Source organism: Protopterus annectens, chromosome 6.part1 (assembly GCF_019279795.1).
Source record: "Protopterus annectens isolate FY-2018-M chromosome 6.part1, PAN1.0, whole genome shotgun sequence".
Classification (NCBI taxonomy): domain Eukaryota; kingdom Metazoa; phylum Chordata; order Ceratodontiformes; family Protopteridae; genus Protopterus; species Protopterus annectens.
The window spans coordinates 561,470,256-561,489,803 of NC_056738.1; the positions used below are offsets into that span (position 1 = coordinate 561,470,256).

General features: G+C 41.4%; 1 protein-coding gene across 1 annotated transcript in view; it reads right to left on the reverse strand.

Moving 5' to 3' along the window:
- The window catches only part of LOC122805674 (neurexin-2-like), a 2,559,176-nt gene that overhangs the window by 1,698,849 nt on the left and 840,779 nt on the right, over positions 1-19,548 (reverse strand). Inside the window, exon 3 of the mRNA XM_044076003.1 lies at positions 2,146-3,464. Coding sequence (XP_043931938.1) covers positions 2,146-2,860 — 715 coding nt within the window. The 5' untranslated portion in view covers positions 2,861-3,464. The remainder of the gene's footprint in view (positions 1-2,145; positions 3,465-19,548) is intronic.

The following is a 19,548-nucleotide window of genomic DNA, read 5'->3' on the forward strand; positions in this document are numbered from 1 at the left end:
GAGCCGAGGCCGCAGGCTTAGAAACAGAAGCCTGGGCCTTGGAAACTCTTGCTGGTTTCGGTGGAGCCGACTTAGCCGGAGAGCCCTCCTGCTTAAGAAGGCCCCTAAGAACCAGTTTGTTATCTCTCCTGCAGGACTCTCTGGCTGAAGGAGTGACAAATAGCACAGGAGTCCTGCAGGTGAAGAGGGCCCAGACAATACAGGCAAGAAGTGTGACCGTCTGTCAGAGACATTTTCTGACAGCACGAGTCACACTTCTTAAAACCTGAAACCCTCTCCTTTGACATGGTGCCGACACACAAAACACACACACACCAGTCAAAAAATAAATTAAATTACACAAAATACCAAAAGGTATTCTATAAAAAACACCAACACACACACCCTAACAGGGGGGGGATGGGATAGGGATAACTAAGAACAAATTAAAAAAGACAGGGAATTTCTGTCAGCAAGGGATAGAAATTAAATTTAAACTATCAAAAAATTAGTTTTTAACTAAAAAGGGGCTTGAAAATCACAAAGTGAAACAACTTACCAGGAGCTGGTAAAAAGAAGACCTCCCAAGCGAAGCGGCAAACGAGATCTGGGTACTTACTGCCTTGCATCATGGGATATGGGGCTGCCTCGAGCTGGTAAAAGGAGTTCTCGAGCTAAAGCAAGTGCCGAGTCGGAGCCGAGGATCGGCTCCGAACCCATCAAGCAAGAATGAAGGCGAGATTGACAACTTAACATGTAAACTTTACAACAAGAGGAACATCCTTAAATTATACAGCACATCCAAACCCCCTCAAATCAAGGATAATAACAAAAGCATTACTAAACAATGAAAAAAAAAAAGAACTACTAGGTCTACTAAAGTAAACATGAGTTAAGGTGAGCATCTAAAACAAAGGATCATTTCAAATCCTTCTTTAGCTTTATTAGGAAACTAAGGAAGAACAACTAACACTGCCCTAAACTCATTCAAAATAGCACTTCCCATTCTGACCCAATAGGTATTGCCAATATACTACCAATCAAATTCAATACTAACTTTATCCATGAGACTTCAATCCAAATTCCACAAATCCCGGAATCCCTTATATTCCCTACTTTCACAAAGGAACATGTACCGAAGGTGTTAAGGCTAAAGTTACTTCTTCCATGGGGCCTGGCAATATACACACAATCTTGCATGTAGTATTGCCAGAAAGGAAAGTAGTTTAAATCCATTTTGAATGTTGCTTACTTTAGGTGTGCTGAATATATTTTACACAAACCTATTAGCAAAGACTCGGTTTCTCAACAAAAATGTGCGTGTGGGTATGTATATTTATACACACATATGCGTACAACCAACACCCCCCATGCACACACACACACACACACACACACACACACACACACACACACACACACACACACACACATATATATATGTACACACACACACACACACACACAATTATTTATATATATATATATATATATATATATATATATGGTTCTACCTGACTTCGTCGACAGCTGAGAAGACCGACATCGAACCCAGCAGCAGAGAAGATCGAAGCGAGAAAGACGACGCAATCGCGGGTTGCAGAACATCGACAATGCAGAAGACCGACACGACGGATGATGACAACACCAAAGAGCCGACATGGGGAAAGGCTGTGTGTCAGGTAGAACCATATATATATATATATATATATAATTTCATTTTTAGTGGTGTCCTGAGGAAATATTTTAAACAGCGTGAACTATGGAATTACATGTAGAGGGGTGTGTGTGTGTGTGTGTGTGTGTGTGTGTGTGTGTGTGTGTGTGTGTGTGTGTGTGTGTGTGTGTGTGTGTGCATGTGTGTGTGTCTATACTTAATAAAATCTTAACAATACATATACATACACTAAATGAACTAGACATAAACTAAATGAAATGTCAGACTGTGTTTGCGATGATTGTTTTTGTACACAGATAATAAGATGACATGTTACTAAAATAAGTAAAGAACCAGCATATTGTTCATATTGTCTGCAGATAGATAACATTGGAATTTGTTGCCTTAGTATACTAACTGATGCACTGCAATACCATAATTCTGTCAGAAAGCTTACTGATGATTTTGAAGTATATGACTAATAAACAGATAACTAACATAACACCTACCTTCTGTGCAGAATTTCCCTTGGAATCCAGTTGAGCTGCAGTCACACTGAACCTCACCATTAATCACAGAGCATATTCCACCATTCAGGCAGGGATTTGGTTTAGAGCACAGATATTCCACATCATTTCTGATCCCTTGACTTCCTAACAAGGAGGGTGGGGTATCAACTACTTTAAGATTTGTAATTAAACCCTTGAAAGGTGTCTCATACTTTACAGTGCTCAGAGTCAGTGCTGATAGGCGAACATCTGGAGGAATTCCACCAACAAACAGATCACTCACAATAGTCATGTCTCGCCTCTTGGATTTCACTTCTGCCATCTTTTCCTCATTATCCACCTTTAACATACTTTCTCTGAAATTGCGGGTTAATAACACCATATGCCAGCGGTCATCGTTGATAGGAGTATCCATGTGCAATGTGGCAGGCTCAGCACAGGAGATTGCAAAGCGAAGACGTAGGCGGCCCTCCACAATTGTAAGTTCCAGGAAATCACAGTTACCACCATCATCAAGGTAAAGCACTAATGCATTGGAAATATTTGTTTTAATACTAAAACTCAGCTCTCCTACAGACCCTGATTCCCAACGAGCATAACGGGCCCACTGCCCAGTAGTACCGCCAAACTCCAGAGCCAAAGAGACGCTAACAAACGCCATCAGAAATACACTAAAGGATAACATTATGACTTCTAGTTTTTTACAATCCATCATACAGAAGTTGCCTTCCAAGAAACTTAGAAAAGAAACTGGAAATCATTAACTTGAAAGCTTCAAATGTTAAGAGATATACATTTTAATCTAGAAGTATTTGGATTCATCCAATGTGGAAATCTCTACACCAATGCAACTTTGAAAAGATTTTACAGTTTCCCTTTTGTTAACAGATTCTGTCCAAGAAGAGAACATGGACGTTAATGCCAAAGGTACTCTGCTACTGGCAGTATTGGCAAAATTACCATATCTTTTTATAATATTCCATGCCTAATGAATTAATTCTGAGGCACCAGTCCTAAGAAAGGAATGAGCTTCACAAAAGTGGATCACTTCTTTGTCATGTTTCACTCAGCGCTTTAATATTTTCCACAAGTTATGCACAAAGTAAAGAGATATTAGCTGATCTGAATATAACGACTTGCTAGCCAGCATGCAATTTTCTGTATTTGCTTTTCTTTATGCACTCTCCTTACAGCTGGTCAGATAACACAATAGCTTCCACATTTTTTATTTTCAAATCCAAACTGCTTGTGTTCTTCATTCTTCTTTCATTTTCAAATGTAAAGCTTCCCTTTAAATAGTGGCAGATGTTCTTGCAAGCCTGAAAAAGAAAGTAAAGCAGATTCAATATGTTTAAATTAAATAAAGATGCATACCATAATTAATTAAACTGGATAGTCTAAAATTACACCTGAAATATCTTAACAGTCAAGTAAAGCTGAAATATCTTAACATTCAGGTAACTGGAAACTGTATTAAAGTTATGTATCATTTGCAAACTATAATATGTTATACCCTCACCTGAAAAACCTTTGCATTTTTCTTTATATACTTCCATGTTTTTTCAGAGTTTGGTTTCTGCATGTACATGATAAAGTCTGCTTGAGTTACCACAGCTTCACCCAGTTAACTGTTAATGTCAATGCCAATGCTGACATTTAAATATTTATTCACTTGGTAGCGTACACATACTCATTATGAAGGAAGAAGCTAGATTTATAAATCCAAAGCATGAAATGGAATTATGCCAAAACCAAGAAGCAAAAACCAGCAAGTTATTTTCAATGTTTACTAAGGTAAAGGGATCACCAATGCTACCAACATAAACAATACATAGAACGTATGTCTGTAAAGCACTCTTTAATACAATAACTTAAGTACAAATTAAATAAAATACAATATGATTTCATCCCACAAAACATCCAAAGGGACTTCATCAGAACTACCAGCCTAATCAATCATGTTGTTTAAATAAGAAGTTATGTACCTACCATAACGTTCCATGTTAGTTGTCTTCTCTCGCCTTCTTTCTTGCTTGATGGGTTCGGAGCCGATCCTCGGCTCACTGCACTTGCTTTAGCTCGAGAACTCCTTTTACCAGCTCGAGGCAGCCCCATATCCCATGATGCAAGGCAGTAAGTACCCAGATCTCGTTTGTTGACAAAGGGCAATAACACCAAGCATAAAATACTTCCCAAAGGAAGAAGAAACTTACAGATGGAAAAAGGACCAGGTCTGAATGGTCTTTAGCATAATAGTTTCTTATACAAGGTCTGTCCAGGCCAGGGGAAGGAGGGAGGGTCAAGAAAGAAGGCGAGAGAAGACAACTAACATGGAACGTTATGGTAGGTACATAACTTCTTAATGTTAAGTTGTCAATCTCGCCTTCATTCTTGCTTGATGGGACCGCGTCCTTAGCACCTCTATCCTGGGTGGCTCAATGGAACAAACTCTTGAGGACTGTAGAGCCAAAACTGGCTCTGTCCCTGGAGGCCAAGTCCAATTTGTAATGGGAAACAAAAGTGTGAGGAGTGGCCCAAGTGGCGCTGCACAAATAGTGTCCAAAGGCAGTCTAGCTTGAAAAGCTGTAGAAGTAGCTAAACTCCTAGTTGAATGTGCTTTAGGTTTTGAGCACAGCTGTTTTCCCCTGATCGTATAAATTTCAGTGATGACCGAAGAAAGCCATCTGGACAAAGTCACTTTAGAAACAGGAAGGCCTTTTTTATTATCCGCATAGGAAACAAAAAGTTGATCAGATTTTCTAAATTTTTTGTTCTATCCAAATAATATCTAAGCTGACGGTGGGCGTCAAGATAATGTAGTTTTGTTAGGCTCTATCTGAATAGTTAGGAAAAAATACAGGGAGATCAATGGATTGATTCAGATTGTTCTTTGAAGCGACCTTAGGTAAAAAGGATGGATTGGTTCTCAAAGATACTCTGTCTTTGTGAAAAATCAAATAGGGGGGTCGAACCGAAAGAGCATGAAGTTCAGACACCCTCCTGGCAGATGTAATAGCCACTAGGAATAAAGTTTTCCAAGAAAGATATTTCAGGGAACAAGAAACAGCTGTCTCGAAAGGGGGAAGAACCAAGGATGTCAGCACTAAATTTAGATCCCACTGAGGAGGAGGATTCCTGATTGGAGGCTTTAGTAGGAAAATTCCTTTCAAGAAGGCCCTGCAGAGCCTATGGGACATAATATTATGATCTGCTATCCCGACATGAAAATTAGAAATAGCAGCCAATTGAACTCTGACTGTGGAAGAAGAGGAGCCTGCATGAAAAATCTCTGCTAAGAAGTCCAGAACTGCCTGAACAGGGGCAGTAAAAGGATCAATATTTTGGGCCTTAGCCCAATAAGAGAAACGTTTCCATTTGCTTGTGTAAATCCTCCTGGTAGAGGATTTTAGTGAAGCTACAATGAAGTCTCTAACTGGGTTAGAGATCAAAGGAAGCCTGGCTAAGGAAGGAAGTGGAGCAACCATGCTGTGAGGTTGAGAGAAGGGATTGACCGGTGCAGCTGACCGGATTGGTGAATCAGTAGATCTGGCACTGGGTCCAGATGCCACGGCTGCACCAAAAGGTGATGATGGAGGAACGGAACCAAACTTGTCGAGGCCAGTAAGGGGCAATGAGAATCAATTTGGCTCTCAAAGCGGTAGCTTTCTGGATCACCTGAGGGATCAGAGGAAATGGAGGGAAGGCATAAAGAAGTCCCTGGGGCCAATCCTGGGTCAGAGCGTCTCTGGGGGGATGGCCTGATAGAGGAAGAGGCTGAAGAAGTCTGGACATTTGCTGTTTTGGGGAGTAGCAAAAGATCGCAACATGGACGACCCCATTCCAGAAAAATCTCTTCCGCTATAGATTGCTTGAGAGACCACTCGTGAGGCATGAGGATAGCTCTGCTCAATCTGTCCGCTATAATGTTGGTTTTCCCAGGGATATGCGTTGCTACCAGAAACCGATGAGAGGAGATCGCCCATTGCCAAAGTCTGAGCTTCTCGACACAAGGGGTAGGACTTGGTTCCGCCCTGTTTGTTGATATACCAAACTACAGACATGTTGTCTGTGTGGACTGCAATTGTCCCTACGGGAAGAAAGTCGTTGAGGGCTTGCAACGTTAAAAGCACTGCTCTCATCTCCAGGACATTTATGTGCAGATGGTACTCGATCGGTTGCCACGTCCCATGAACCATCCTGCCCTGATAATGACCCCCACCCGATCAGGGAGGCATCCATGGTGACAGTGGCTATCGGGGACGGGGTACAAAGCACCTGCCTTGGTGAACCTGAGACGATGTGATCCACCAAGCAAGATGTTGTTTGCATGTCTGTGTCACCAGAATCTGGTGACGCATTGGGAGTTGCTGGTATGACCACTGTGTGAACAGCATCCACTGAAGGAGGCATGTAGAATCGAGCCAGGGGAAGAAGAGTAATGGCCGCAGCCATGAGACCTAACACCTTTAGAACCATTCTGGCCTGTACTTTCTTGCTGGCCAGAATGATCCTGACATGAGTCTGAATGTCTGAAACTCTTTGTTCTGTAAGGGTAGCTGACATCCGAACAGTGTTTAAGTTTGCGCCTATGAAGGTAATAGACTGGCAGGGCGATAAGGATGACTTTTCGAAGTTGATTGAGATGCCTAAATGAGAACAAAGGTCTATTGTGTAATCCCTGGCTTGTATAAGCTGATGCCTGGTGGTGGCTGACAGGAGCCAGTCGTCAAGATACGGAAACACCTGGAATCCTTGATGTCTCAGGTGAGCCGTGACCACTGCCATGCATTTGGTGAACACTCTGGGGGCTGTAGTGAGACCAAAGGGCAGGGCTCTGAACTGGAAGTGACTGGACCCCAGCCAGCGGAGAAATCTCCTGGAGCGTCTGTGAATTTTGATGTGATAGTACGCATCCTGAAGATCTATTGAGCACATCCAGTTGTCCTTCTGTAAGAAGGGCAGAATTGACTGAAGAGTGACCATTCAGAATCTTGTCTTCCTGACAGACTTGTTGAGTCTGCTGAGATCCAATATTGGTCTCCAGTCTCCCGTCTTTTTGGGGACCAAAAAGAACCTTGAGTAGATTCCGGGCTCTGAATGGTCTATTGTAACTGGCTGAATGGCTCTTTTTTGCAGTAGTTTTGCGATTTCTAACTCTGCAATTTCCCTTAGACCGGGTGGTACATCTGGAAGGGAACTTGAGGGGAAGGGACTTTCCTCGAAAGGAATTATGTAACCCTTGGATATGATCGACTGTACCCATCTGTCTTGAGTGAGGGAATGCCAGGCTTCTGGGTACAGTGATAATCTTCCCCCGACTGCCTCCAAGGAGGGACAGCCGGGCAACACCTCAGGGATGTTGAAAGGCTTATCAGAGAGAGGCTCCCTGTTTCCCTGGTTCTTCGGACCCCCTCTGCCTCTAGGGGTAAACTGACCACGTGAATCCGGCGTGACTCCTTGGGATTTACGGAACCACATCTTCCCACCCTTCTGTCCTTTGGGATAAGGCCTAGAAGGGGTGGAAAAACAGACTCCAACAGCAGAAAGAGTCTTGCCGTCCTGCTCACACCTGGTCAAGGTTTCCTTCACCTGAGGGCCAAACAAAGCTGACCCATCAAAGGGAGAATTTGTGAAGGACGCCTTAAAGGGATCCGCAAAATCACATAGTCGCATCCAGGCTTGGCGTCTAAGAGCCACACCTGTGCCTGCGGCTCTACTCGCTCCATCCGCAGCATAAGATATTAGCCGCATGGAGGAGTTAGCAATGGAATTGAGGGTTCCTAGCTGCAAAGCAATCTTTTCTTGAGCCCCTGCAGCTGTAGGATCCTGAACTACTTCTCCCAGCTCCTTCAGGATATCTCTCTGGAGTCTGATGAAGTGACAAAGATAATTCAGCGAACGCATAGCAAAGGTCGCTGAGGAAAACATCCGCTTGCCGTACCTATCCATGGTCCTAGAGTCCTTATTAGGAGGATGGACGGGCACGGAAGGATCTGCAAGTTCCTTTTTGGTGGCCGCAGCCACCACCATGGCATCAGCGGGGACACCCTTGGTAAGGAATTGTTTGTCACTCGGGGCAGTGATGAATTTTGAAGGCCTCCTAGGGACTGGCTCTACAGAGTCAGGAGCTGCCCACGTCTTTCGTGCAATAACCTGCATAAGGGGGTCGAAAGGCGGAGACACCCAGGAGGTGGAGGACCGAGATCCAAACGCCTCTAGGTATACTGACTCATCCTCAGAGGGATTGTTGGTGGGCCAGTTTCCCCTCTGTTTTAGAAGTTCTAGGATGTCTGAAAAGGAGACATCCTCAGAGGGGGATCTAGGGGATCCCTCTGACTCATCAAAGTCAGTATCCGAAGTGACAGACTCGGGGGAGTCTACATGCTTCCTCTTACAAGTCCTCTTCCTAGGAGGATCTCCCGAAACATCAGGAGAATCCTCGGAAGAGGGGGAAATTCCCAATGGGGAAACCTGAGGCGGAGGATCTCTGGGTCCTGTAACAAGAGAAGTGGCAGAGATGTCAACAGGTACTATAGAGGGAGGAGCTACGGGAACAGACTGCTGGCTGATACCAGTGGCCAGTACACTCTTCATTACCTCGAATGCTCCCCTCCCAGGCAGGTCCGAGAGAACCCGCCCCGAAGAGCTAGGAACTCCCGGGACCACCGAAAGGGAAGTCTCCGAGGCAGATGTCGGAGCCGAGCTCACCAAGGCCGAGGCTCCAAGGGGAAGAGCGGGCTCGGACAAGGGTCCGATGCCACTCACCCCTCGGAGGAGACCATGGAAGCCCGGCCACGAATCCCTCTAAGGAAGAGGAGATAAGAGTAGAGGCTGAAGGAACAGAAGGGGTATCCGTCCTCCAGCCGTAGCAGTAACCATGCCGAAGACTCCAACTCCAAACTCTGGGGTAGAGTTGAAGGAGGAACTGTAACGGGGTGTGGACTAACAGTCGTCTGCTGAGACGGACTGTGTAACATTTGGGCCAGTACCTGTGACTTGAGTAATCTACTGACCACTCTCTCTAGGTCATGATCTGACAACCTGGATGACCTTGAAGATCGGCTCCGATGGCTCCGTTCCGATAGAAGAGGCGAAGCCGAAAGTATCGGCCCCAAGGAAGGAGACCCCGACCTCTTCCTGGAATGAGCCATCGGAGCCGATACTACAGATCCTGTCGGCGCCGACTTCTCGGAGCCGACAGAACGTCTCGATGTATCGGCTCCAGCCGGAGCCGATACAGCCACCAAAGTAACGGTGTCGGAGCCGATCGGAGCCGACACCGATGCCTGTGCCACATGGGTGTCGGAGCCGATCGGAGCTGACATCGAAGTGGTCAAAATAGGTTCGGCACCGATAGCCATCGGTGCCGAGTGCTTTGTAAAGCCAGAATCGGCTCCAGTCGGAGCCGAGGCCGCAGGCTTAGGAACAGAAGCCTGGGCCTTGGAAACTCTTGCTGGTTTTGATGGAGCCGACTTAGCCGGAGAGCCCTCCGGCTTAAGAAGGCCCCTAAGAACCAGTTTGTTATGTCTCTCCTGCAGGACTCTCTGGCTGAAGGAGTGACAAATAGCACAGGAGTCCTGCAGGTGAAGAGGGCCCAGACAATACAGGCAAGAAGTGTGACCGTCTGTCAGAGACATCTTCTGACAGCACGAGTCACACTTCTTAAAACCTGAGACCCTCTCCTTTGACATGGTGCCGAAAAACACACACACACACACCAGTCAAATTTAACTTAAATAAATACCAAAAGGTATTCTACAAAACCAATACACACACCCTAACAGGGGGGGGGGGATGGGAAGGGTTTTTTTAAGATACACTAACAAAAAATTAAAGGAGACAGGGATTTCTGTCAGAAAGGGAATAATATAAGTTTAAAACTATCAAAACAAGGTTTTTTTAATAAAAAAGGGGCTTAAAACTCACAAAAGTGAAAAACTTACCATGAGCTGGTAAAAAGAAGACCTCCCAAGCGAAGCGGCAAACGAGATCTGGGTACTTACTGCCTTGCATCATGGGATATGGGGCTGCCTCGAGCTGGTAAAAGGAGTTCTCGAGCTAAAGCAAGTGCCGAGTCGGAGTCGAGGATCGGCTCCGAACCCATCAAGCAAGAATGAAGGCGAGATTGACAACTTAACATTATCCATTATATCAGATCACAAAATGCAAACTACATAACAGTAAAAAAATATTCTGACTCACTAATTTATAAAAATCTAAAATCCCATGCCTTAAAATCCTTAAGAATCATAATTAGAGATATATGAACAGTAAACAAAAAGAACAGATAACTACTATAAATGACAAGCCTATGTACCAAACAATACATTATAAATGTTTAAAATATAATAGATTTATTGTTTTTTGCCATCATTACAATTTAGCAGCCCTTAAATTAAGTATGAGGTTATTGGATACAAGTTTGCTTAGGCCTATAAAAGTGATTGTATTCAGATGTAATTGGCAGTAAAGTTTCCCATACTGTTAGATTTAACAAAGAAGTAAACTACTGATGACTTTTATGTCAAATGCATTTGGTCAGATGTCATAATGCCAATGTGCGCTAATCAAAAAACAATGTAAAGAAGCACTTTCTAAAATACAGCAAAAAAGACACAGACTCTCGCTCATGCACACACACACACACACACACACACACACACACACACACACACACACACACACACACACACTCCCATGTGTGCTTGCGTGCTCAAGACACACACACACACACATACACACACACACACACACACACACACACACACACACACACACACACACACACGGGAAAAAAGGATATATATATGTATATATATATATATATATATATATATATATATATATATAAATATATATAGATAGATATATCAGTGTTGGAAAGCAAGTTGCTCCTTCCACAGGGACAGGGGAAGACAGCATGACTATAATACAAAAATTCTAATTCATGGTTTATACAATAACAAATAATATCAGCAGTGAACTAGTTTAGGCATAGCAAAACTTTCTTAACTAGCAAGTCTGACCAAAATATGACTGATAAATTTGGACACTTGACCATTTAGACTCTTTGCAAACTTCACCTTTAAAAGATCGTGACTTGAGAGTGTTACAGATAGGAAATTATATGTGCTATGTATGATGCAACCTATAAACTGAATGTTACAAAATTCAAATGATGCAAATGCACACCCTGGAGTCCATCAGCTTACTTGTGATACTGCTTCCTTCTTTTAGAGGATGCATTCATGCCATTATACAAGTGTGGACCAACCATACGCTGTGGTAACTGCAAATCTATTACTCTCATTAGCCTTATATGTAAAGCTATGGAATGCATTATCACAAACTATTCATTTGTAAACTGAATATCTCTTAATGATGGACTCGCATCAATTTAGCTTTGTCAAAAGCATACCCTGCCTCGTTTTACCCTCTTCAATTTCTTTGAAGAAGTCAACACAGAAGTGCATAGCAGTCATGCAGTACATACAGCATATCTGGATCTCGCCATGGCCGTTGATGCTAGTCTTCATGCAGATTTGTAAATGTGAATATAAATCCATACATTGTGCAGTTTATATTTAATTGGTTGTCTGACAGAACCCATGAAATTAGAGTCACAATTAAGGAAAATATCTACCAGTGGTATAAAACAGGGTTCAGCTTTTCTACATGGCATCAGTTTCTCAAAACTTCAGTCCAACACTCCTGGTCTACAGTTATCCAAGTTTGTTGATTATTGCAAATTGAATGTTGTTATTTGGGTTTCTGATAATTCATAATTATTCCATCATGGATTAAACTATGTTAACCACTGCTACAATAAAAAGGGTCTCAAACTAAACTATACTTCATTTTGCTAAACAAAACATTTCCACATATCATATGGATAATACAACCATCCCATCAGACCCTGTTGTAATGGATCTAGTCAGACTTGTTTATAATTCTGTATCTCTTGACTGCTATCTGTCATCATTCAGAAAGACTTCAGTTTGTCACAATTAATTATGTAGAGGCACATCATGTAGCTCCAAAGTCTTAATTCCCCTTTACTCATTTTTCTCAAGACACATTACTGAATATAATATTCCTTTTACCATATATTTGCCAAAATATATCACTCAGTTTGAGATACCTCACAGAATCCTAACTGAAAAGATCAGTGGCCTTAAGACACTCAGTTACCTGGGCATATGTATTCTTTCTTTGTACTTGGTCTCTTACAGACTTGTTAGTGGTGACCATTGTATAGTCTTTTAAGCTGTGAAAGTTCTGACCCCCTTTGAATTCCTGTTCCATTGTAGAATAAATGGTTCCGAAAAAACTTGGCAAAAGCAACAAAGCCTTCATTAACAGATAATAACAAAACTGCCATTATAGTTTTATATCCTACAACATCCCCCACATTTGTAACATACTTCTACTACATGTCAAACAGACTAGCATCCTTGTCAGCTTCAAGGAAAACTTAGATAGTGGATGGGCAACCTCACTTTCTTCCCCATTTTATCTTGTGTTGTCCATCTTGAGGACAAAGGGAACTTTTGAATATCACCTTTTACTGGTCAGACTTATAATAATCCATAGACTGACTGCCTAGTACTTTCCTATAAGCCAATTAATCTAAGTCCAGTAATCACTTATAATAAGCACCCTTAGCTCTATGCTAAAAAAGAATGTGTGATAAACGTTGTTGCGGAGTAGTCATGAAATCAGCATATCTAATCTCAGCTGTTCTGAGGAGAAGAAGCCTGAAGTAAAGAAGGCTCAATAATAAGAGACATAACTATGATTATTCAAAGCTTTGTGGAAAATTAGCAATAGAAATGAATATGAAAACCATTTTTTATCAGTCTGTACATTAAAGACTTGGATTTTGATTTTTATAAAAGTTTTGGTTAATTGGACATTCCAAGTTTTTAGTATTCAATACATTACTTAAGGCATTTTCAGCAAGTGCATATATACAGTATCAGAGGAGGATTTTCTTCTTTGAATACAATTAAGCAGCCCTGTCATAAAAACTTATGCATTTTATTTGAATTGTTTTGGGACCAGAAATGGCCAACATAAAATGCATTAAGATTATTTTTTAAATATAAAGTCACAGCAATGGATGGTTTCATGAATTAATAAGACAAAGAGTATACTGTTAAAAAATGTGTGATTCAATCACAGGTCATATTATTGTGGCTCATTAGTTTCTAACTCTCATATCACTATTTTAATACAATACATATGTGTAACAAAGGAAAACACAAAGCAAGGAAGATGTGAGCTGACAAATAGGCTGATAAAGAAAAAATGAGCGGGGACAAAAAACTAGAATTTCTAAGAACAGAGACAAAGCAGTATTGTTCGTATATATTAGGAATAAATGTTAATGTTTAATGTGACAGTAACAGTAATGACATATTTCATATGCAATAAAGAATTCAATTACATCATGCAATGTTTTGAGAAATACCATATTGAGATACACAGCAATGGATCAGGAAATAATGACATGAAAACAGATAACACATAGGACAGTATACAAAAAATGTTCAAACCTAATATCTAGATTGCCAGAATGAGCTTCTGAATTTCTTTGACTGGGTAGGCTTGGAATTAACCAATTCGTTACTTAAAGAAAACGAGTGGTGTATGTCCAAGGTTAAGCAACAGTTTGTTAAATTGGTTGATTCCATCTCATCAGACTTGGACTTTAACAAGCACTAGGTAAATTTTACAATATGTTTGAGTCTATCGAGTGTAACATGGTTCATATAAATACAGAAAAGACAATAAATTGAAATGGGATGATGTTAAATACTGCAACAAGACAGTGTACCACACCTCTCCAGGAAATAATCACTCCAACGATAATTTCGTCTGTGGCTCCACTGGTCCTGATGTACATGATTCTGGCAGCTACTATAATGTCCCTTTAGAGCATGGCTTTCTGAGGAGATCCAAGAGATTAGCAGAGAAGAACAGAAACTGGTAAGGGGTGAATGTACATCCACAGGGAGGTACAAGGAAGAACAACAGGAGGAAGAATTATTCCAAATGGGGAACTTAATGTAGGTGAATTCCATGTTTATCCCCAATTTGGCCACAATAACCTCAGGTACTGTGACTGTAACTACTTACAACTTTAATATTTACAATTTTACTGACTTGTTTATTGGGCCTCAACATCATAAACTGTTTTTGAAAGACTTTCTTTTTGTTCCTAACAGTAAGGCTAGGGTGGAGGACTTCTTGCTTGATGTGAAATTCTTCACCAGAAAGTTGAATTTTCAAGTTCTATTTGATGGGAACAATGACAACAACCCAGGTGACAAGCTAAGAACATGAACATGTACACAAATGCATGGATCTCGCCATACCCAACAGAACCAAGACACTCTCCTCCTAAAAAAAAGGAAGCCAATCTGGTGGTCCCCTCCATAAACAAACTCTACAACAGAAGGAGGAAACTGATGCGGAATAAGGTGAAGTCCTAAGACGGGAAAAACTCCCGTATCAGCCTCAGCAAAAAGATGAGATTCCTCATCAAATCTTCTAAAGCTAGCTATGAAAACAGAATTGCAGCAGACAGAAAAGACAACCACAAGGCCTTCTATAGTTACGTAAATAATCTCCACAGCAATACTCAGATTTGTTCTGAGCTACTGCACAATGGTACCTCTTATACCGAGCCAACAGATATTGCCAATATACGGGTCTATATTAAAAGCATGAAACTGCTTTTAAGCGAACACATAAAGAGCGACAAATATGCATTGAACCGCATTTAAGCGATTCGATGAATATGTCACAGGGCAAGGAGGTAGTTGGCCAACTACACGGAGTTACCCTGTCCTTTGCTATAGTGCGATCTCGGAGTTGGTATATTTAGTAAGGGGGGGGGGGTGTGCCCCCACCTGATAATGGTTTTTAATTTTTATTTTTTCTGAATGGCCATGTGAATTTTTTCACTAGGAAAACATTTGATTATGTGGGCGTTCCCTATTTACAGATTTTTCATATTATATGTCGACTTTTATGTAGTCGCACATATGCGCTTTCGTTGTTCTGATATAGACCCCAATATACTGGCCAACATATTCAGTGCCAACTTTACTCCCCCCAAAGGACCAATCACAATACCAGTAGATTGCCAGGCACCCAGTATTGCTGTTGCACAGGTTAAAACAGCACTGCCCAAGGCCACGAATACAGCTTTTATGGGACCTGACAATATCCCTGGCTGTGTTCTACATGAACTACAGACTGAACTGGCACCTCACCTGTGCGCTCTGCTCAATAACAGCCTCACCTCAGGCTTTGTCCCTACCAAATGGTACACTGCTACAGTCATCTCTCTCCACAAAGGAGGAGTGACTACAGTCCTGGGGAACTATTGTCCCATTAGCCTGATGAGTCTGATATGCAAAGCTATGGAATGCATCATCATGGACCTAATAAACAAGGTTATAGGGAATCTCCAAACTCTGGATCCCACATAGTTTGGTTTTGTGAAGGGTAGATCATGCCTGTTCAACCTAGTTGACTTCTTTGAGTCAGTCACAGAGATGTGGACAAAGGCAAGGTGGTTCATACAGCATATCTTGATCTGGCCAAGGCCTTTGATACCATTCCCAGGAATCATAGAAAAACTCACTAAGCTAGGCATCAACCCCTATATTACTAGATGGGTTGCAAACTGGCTCACAGATAGAACCCACAGTGTGAAAGTAGCTGACTCCAAGTCAGACTGCTGACCAGTCACACATGGAATCCCACAGGGTACGGTCCTGGGTCTTTTCCTGTTTTGTATCTCCTTCTCTGAAGTCCAGGCCAACATGAAGGGACTAAGCCTGACAAAGTTCGCAGACAATTGTAAGTTGGGAGCTATTATTAACTCCCCAAGTGATGTTGACATGCTACAGAGAGGCCTCACTGAGACCAATGACTGGTGTCAGAACCATGGCCTTAAGCTCACTGCCAAAAATATGTCATCATCCCCCATTGGGAAAAACCCAGTTCCCATGAATTACTACATCAATGGTAGTCCACTGAACAGAGAAGGTGTTATTAGAGATCTGGGAACACAGGTTGACAGCAACCTCTCTTCTGACCACCATAGTGCCACTTTGGTCAGAAAGTCCTTCTATGTGGCACCTGTCATTACTAAGGGTTTTGCATACAGGAAGAAAGAGGTCATTGTCTCCCTCTTCTCTTCCCTCATTAGGCAATCATCACGTAAAATGCCCCATTTGGCATGTACCTCACTAGACACCTGCAACAACTGGAGAGGCCACAAAAGTACCTCACAAAGAGGATCCTAGGCCTTAAACACTTGTCCTATATGGGCAGACTCAAAAAACTCCAAATATTGTCTGTCTCATATCGTCTACTTAGAGGCAATCTCTGCTTGACTTACAAAGCCATATCTGACCCAGCTCTGTTAGAAATGCTACATCTAAGGAAATCCCAATCCTTCCGCACCACATGCTCCGGAGACCTCAACCTCATTAGCACAATCAACAGAACATGCTGGAGGGACAGGTTCATAACCCAGCGGCTGCCCATGCTAGGGAATAGATTTCCCATACATGTCAAGCAGAGCACCTTACTGGCCCTCTTCATGAGAAATCTTGACAAGTGGATGGGAAATAGAAAATTCACCCTGGGGATAACTCCAGTGGCTCTACTCAACAGAGACACTGGGAATTAAGGTCAGCTGGCATGATGCCAGGGTAATCCTATGGGCTAGGCTTGTAAATGGTCCAGGGCAATTAGCCTAGTACACACCTATGAACCTATAAGAAGGAGTAGTGTGATGAAGCCACCTTTATATCCCATTATAAGTTTGTTTGAGAGACCGTGTGAGAAGGATATATGTCTCATGCTAGAAAATAAAACTTACAAGTTTTACAATCTCACGAAACAAGAGAAGTTGCTCCTCAGTAAGTTCATGCACAATAGTAATATCCAATGCATGACACCAGACAAAAGGGTGGGTTGGTAATCAAGGACATGATTGATTATTGTGGGCATATGCTGAACTTGTTACACAATGATAGCGTTTATTCAACCATTTCATTGAATGAGATTAATGTGGCATGTTCAGGTATTAATGTGGTTTTAGATGAACTGCTTTTATATGACACCATACCACAAACTCTTTATGACTGTCTACATGTTGAATGTCTGGTAATTCCAAAAATTTTCAGCATCTCCAAAATTCATAAAGATCTTAGGGATCCCACCTTCATCCTATGTGTGTGTCTTTCGGCTTTTCCTGGTTAGGGGTCGCCACAGCGGAACTCTGTTCCGCTAATGATTGGTAGTAAAGTTTTACGTGCTGGCTTGCCGGGCCTAACGCACAACCTTCTATGAAGGAACGCCCATTCATGCATGTCGCCACACAGAAGACGCTCTAACTGAGAATCGAAAGGGCAACATCTAACTGTGAGGCAACAATGCTACCGCAGCACCACCACCGCATGGCTGCAAAAGGATCAGTGACCAAGCCAATAGCAAAATTTGTAGATTACAAACTGAAGCACCTGTTTTCTCCATTTCCACACATCTTAAAAGATTTGTGGGATTTGTTGAACAAGTTAAGGAATGTGGTTATAGAGGAACATTTTTGGTTTGTAACATGTGATGTGCAAAGTCCTTTCACCGTTATTCCCCAGGACATTGGTTTATGTTGGTTTGGGGAGATTGTTTCTCAATATTGCCAACTTAGTGCAATGGATAATGAATTGGTTTCTCAATTTATGGATCTTGTACTGAGCAACATTTTTTGTAATTTGATCGTGAGTTTTACAAGCAGAACCAAGGTGTAGCAATGGGGGCAGCTTGCACCCTACTATTTGCCAATACGGTTATGGTGAAATGGGAATTACACAAGTTGTTTCAACTTCCTTTTTTCATTATTGTGTTGCCTATTACTGATTTCTGGATGACCTTTTATTCGTATGGAGTGGGTCAATAGAGCAACTTGACACTTTTATGGGACTCATTCAGTCAAGTACTGGTTTCCTAAAGTTTACTTATCAAGTTGATAAAGGCTCTATTACTTATCTTGACTTAGTATTTATTAAGAAAGGCAATGGAAATCTGGTGACATGTGTGCACAGGAAACCTACTTACTGTAAAATGTTCCTCTATTTTATGAGTTGCCATCCTTTTCATCAAAAGAAAGGAGTCGTTAGAAGTCAACTTATACAAGCATCCATCTTACATCAGAAGACATGGACTGCCTTGATGAATTCGAGACAATCAAGCAAATGTTTAAAGATTGTGGGTACTGTTTAAACCTTACTGAAACTATTGGTTGGAAACTTTTGGCTGAAAGCAAGGAAGGTTTGTAGTAATTATCAAAAATGGTTTATGTGTACTGGCCAGTACAAATGAAGGGAACAATAAGCTCAACGCATCTAACAACATGGTATTGTATTACACAGGTGATGTGAAGGGAACTGAAAACATCATACAAAAAAAAAATTGGATGTTTTAACAATGTGATAGTAATACTTGTCATCTATTTACTACCCCACCCAGCTTTACATATATAAACAAGCCCACTATTAAACTGTTGCTTGAGAGGCCTATTAGTAGCAATGTGGTGCTAACTATAATAAAATGTGGTTACTGTCTCCAATGTTCGTATAGTAAATCGAATAGAAAAGGTTATGTATTGAATATGCTTTTATACTGAATGTTATTGATTTAATAGAGACTGTTTTTTTAAAGAAATTTTAGTAATCATTTTTTTAATTTATGAATTTATGTGATTGGTTAACTTGTTATTTAATTAATGTATAAAAGGTTCAGTAATTTAGTCAGAGGTTATCTGAAGAAGTCAGTGTATTAGGACGAAAACGCAGTTTTATCTAAAGGCATTAATGCGGATGTGTTTGAAGTGATTCTTGTGGATTATTAAATAAACAACCTTCATCCAGTTTCCTCCAGCAGTTTGTGGCACTTTTTTTAGTTTATGTATTGAACAAGATAACTGCCTGGGACAACAGTATTATTTTTAATTACAGCTCACAGAGGATATTCGACTTGGCCACCTGCTCCTCTTGTCCTGCATTTTATGTGGAAAAGACTAAAAATAGTTTCAATAAATTAATTTATCAACATCTTTATAATATTCGTCGAAAGTACAACAAGGGTGCTTTAGCAAACCACTCTATGTATTGTAGTTTCTTTGACAGGTTACTTTTTTTAGTTTTGGAACAGGTTAAGATGGTGACTGGGAGAATAGGCCAATGCATAGAGAAATGTACTGACAATTAAGATTAGATGTGATGAACCCTGTGAGGCTCAATGAAACAATTTTTAGTGCCAGTGAGTTGAGGTTTAGATGTTTGTTAGATTTGCTTAATAGTATTAGTAACAGTGTGTATG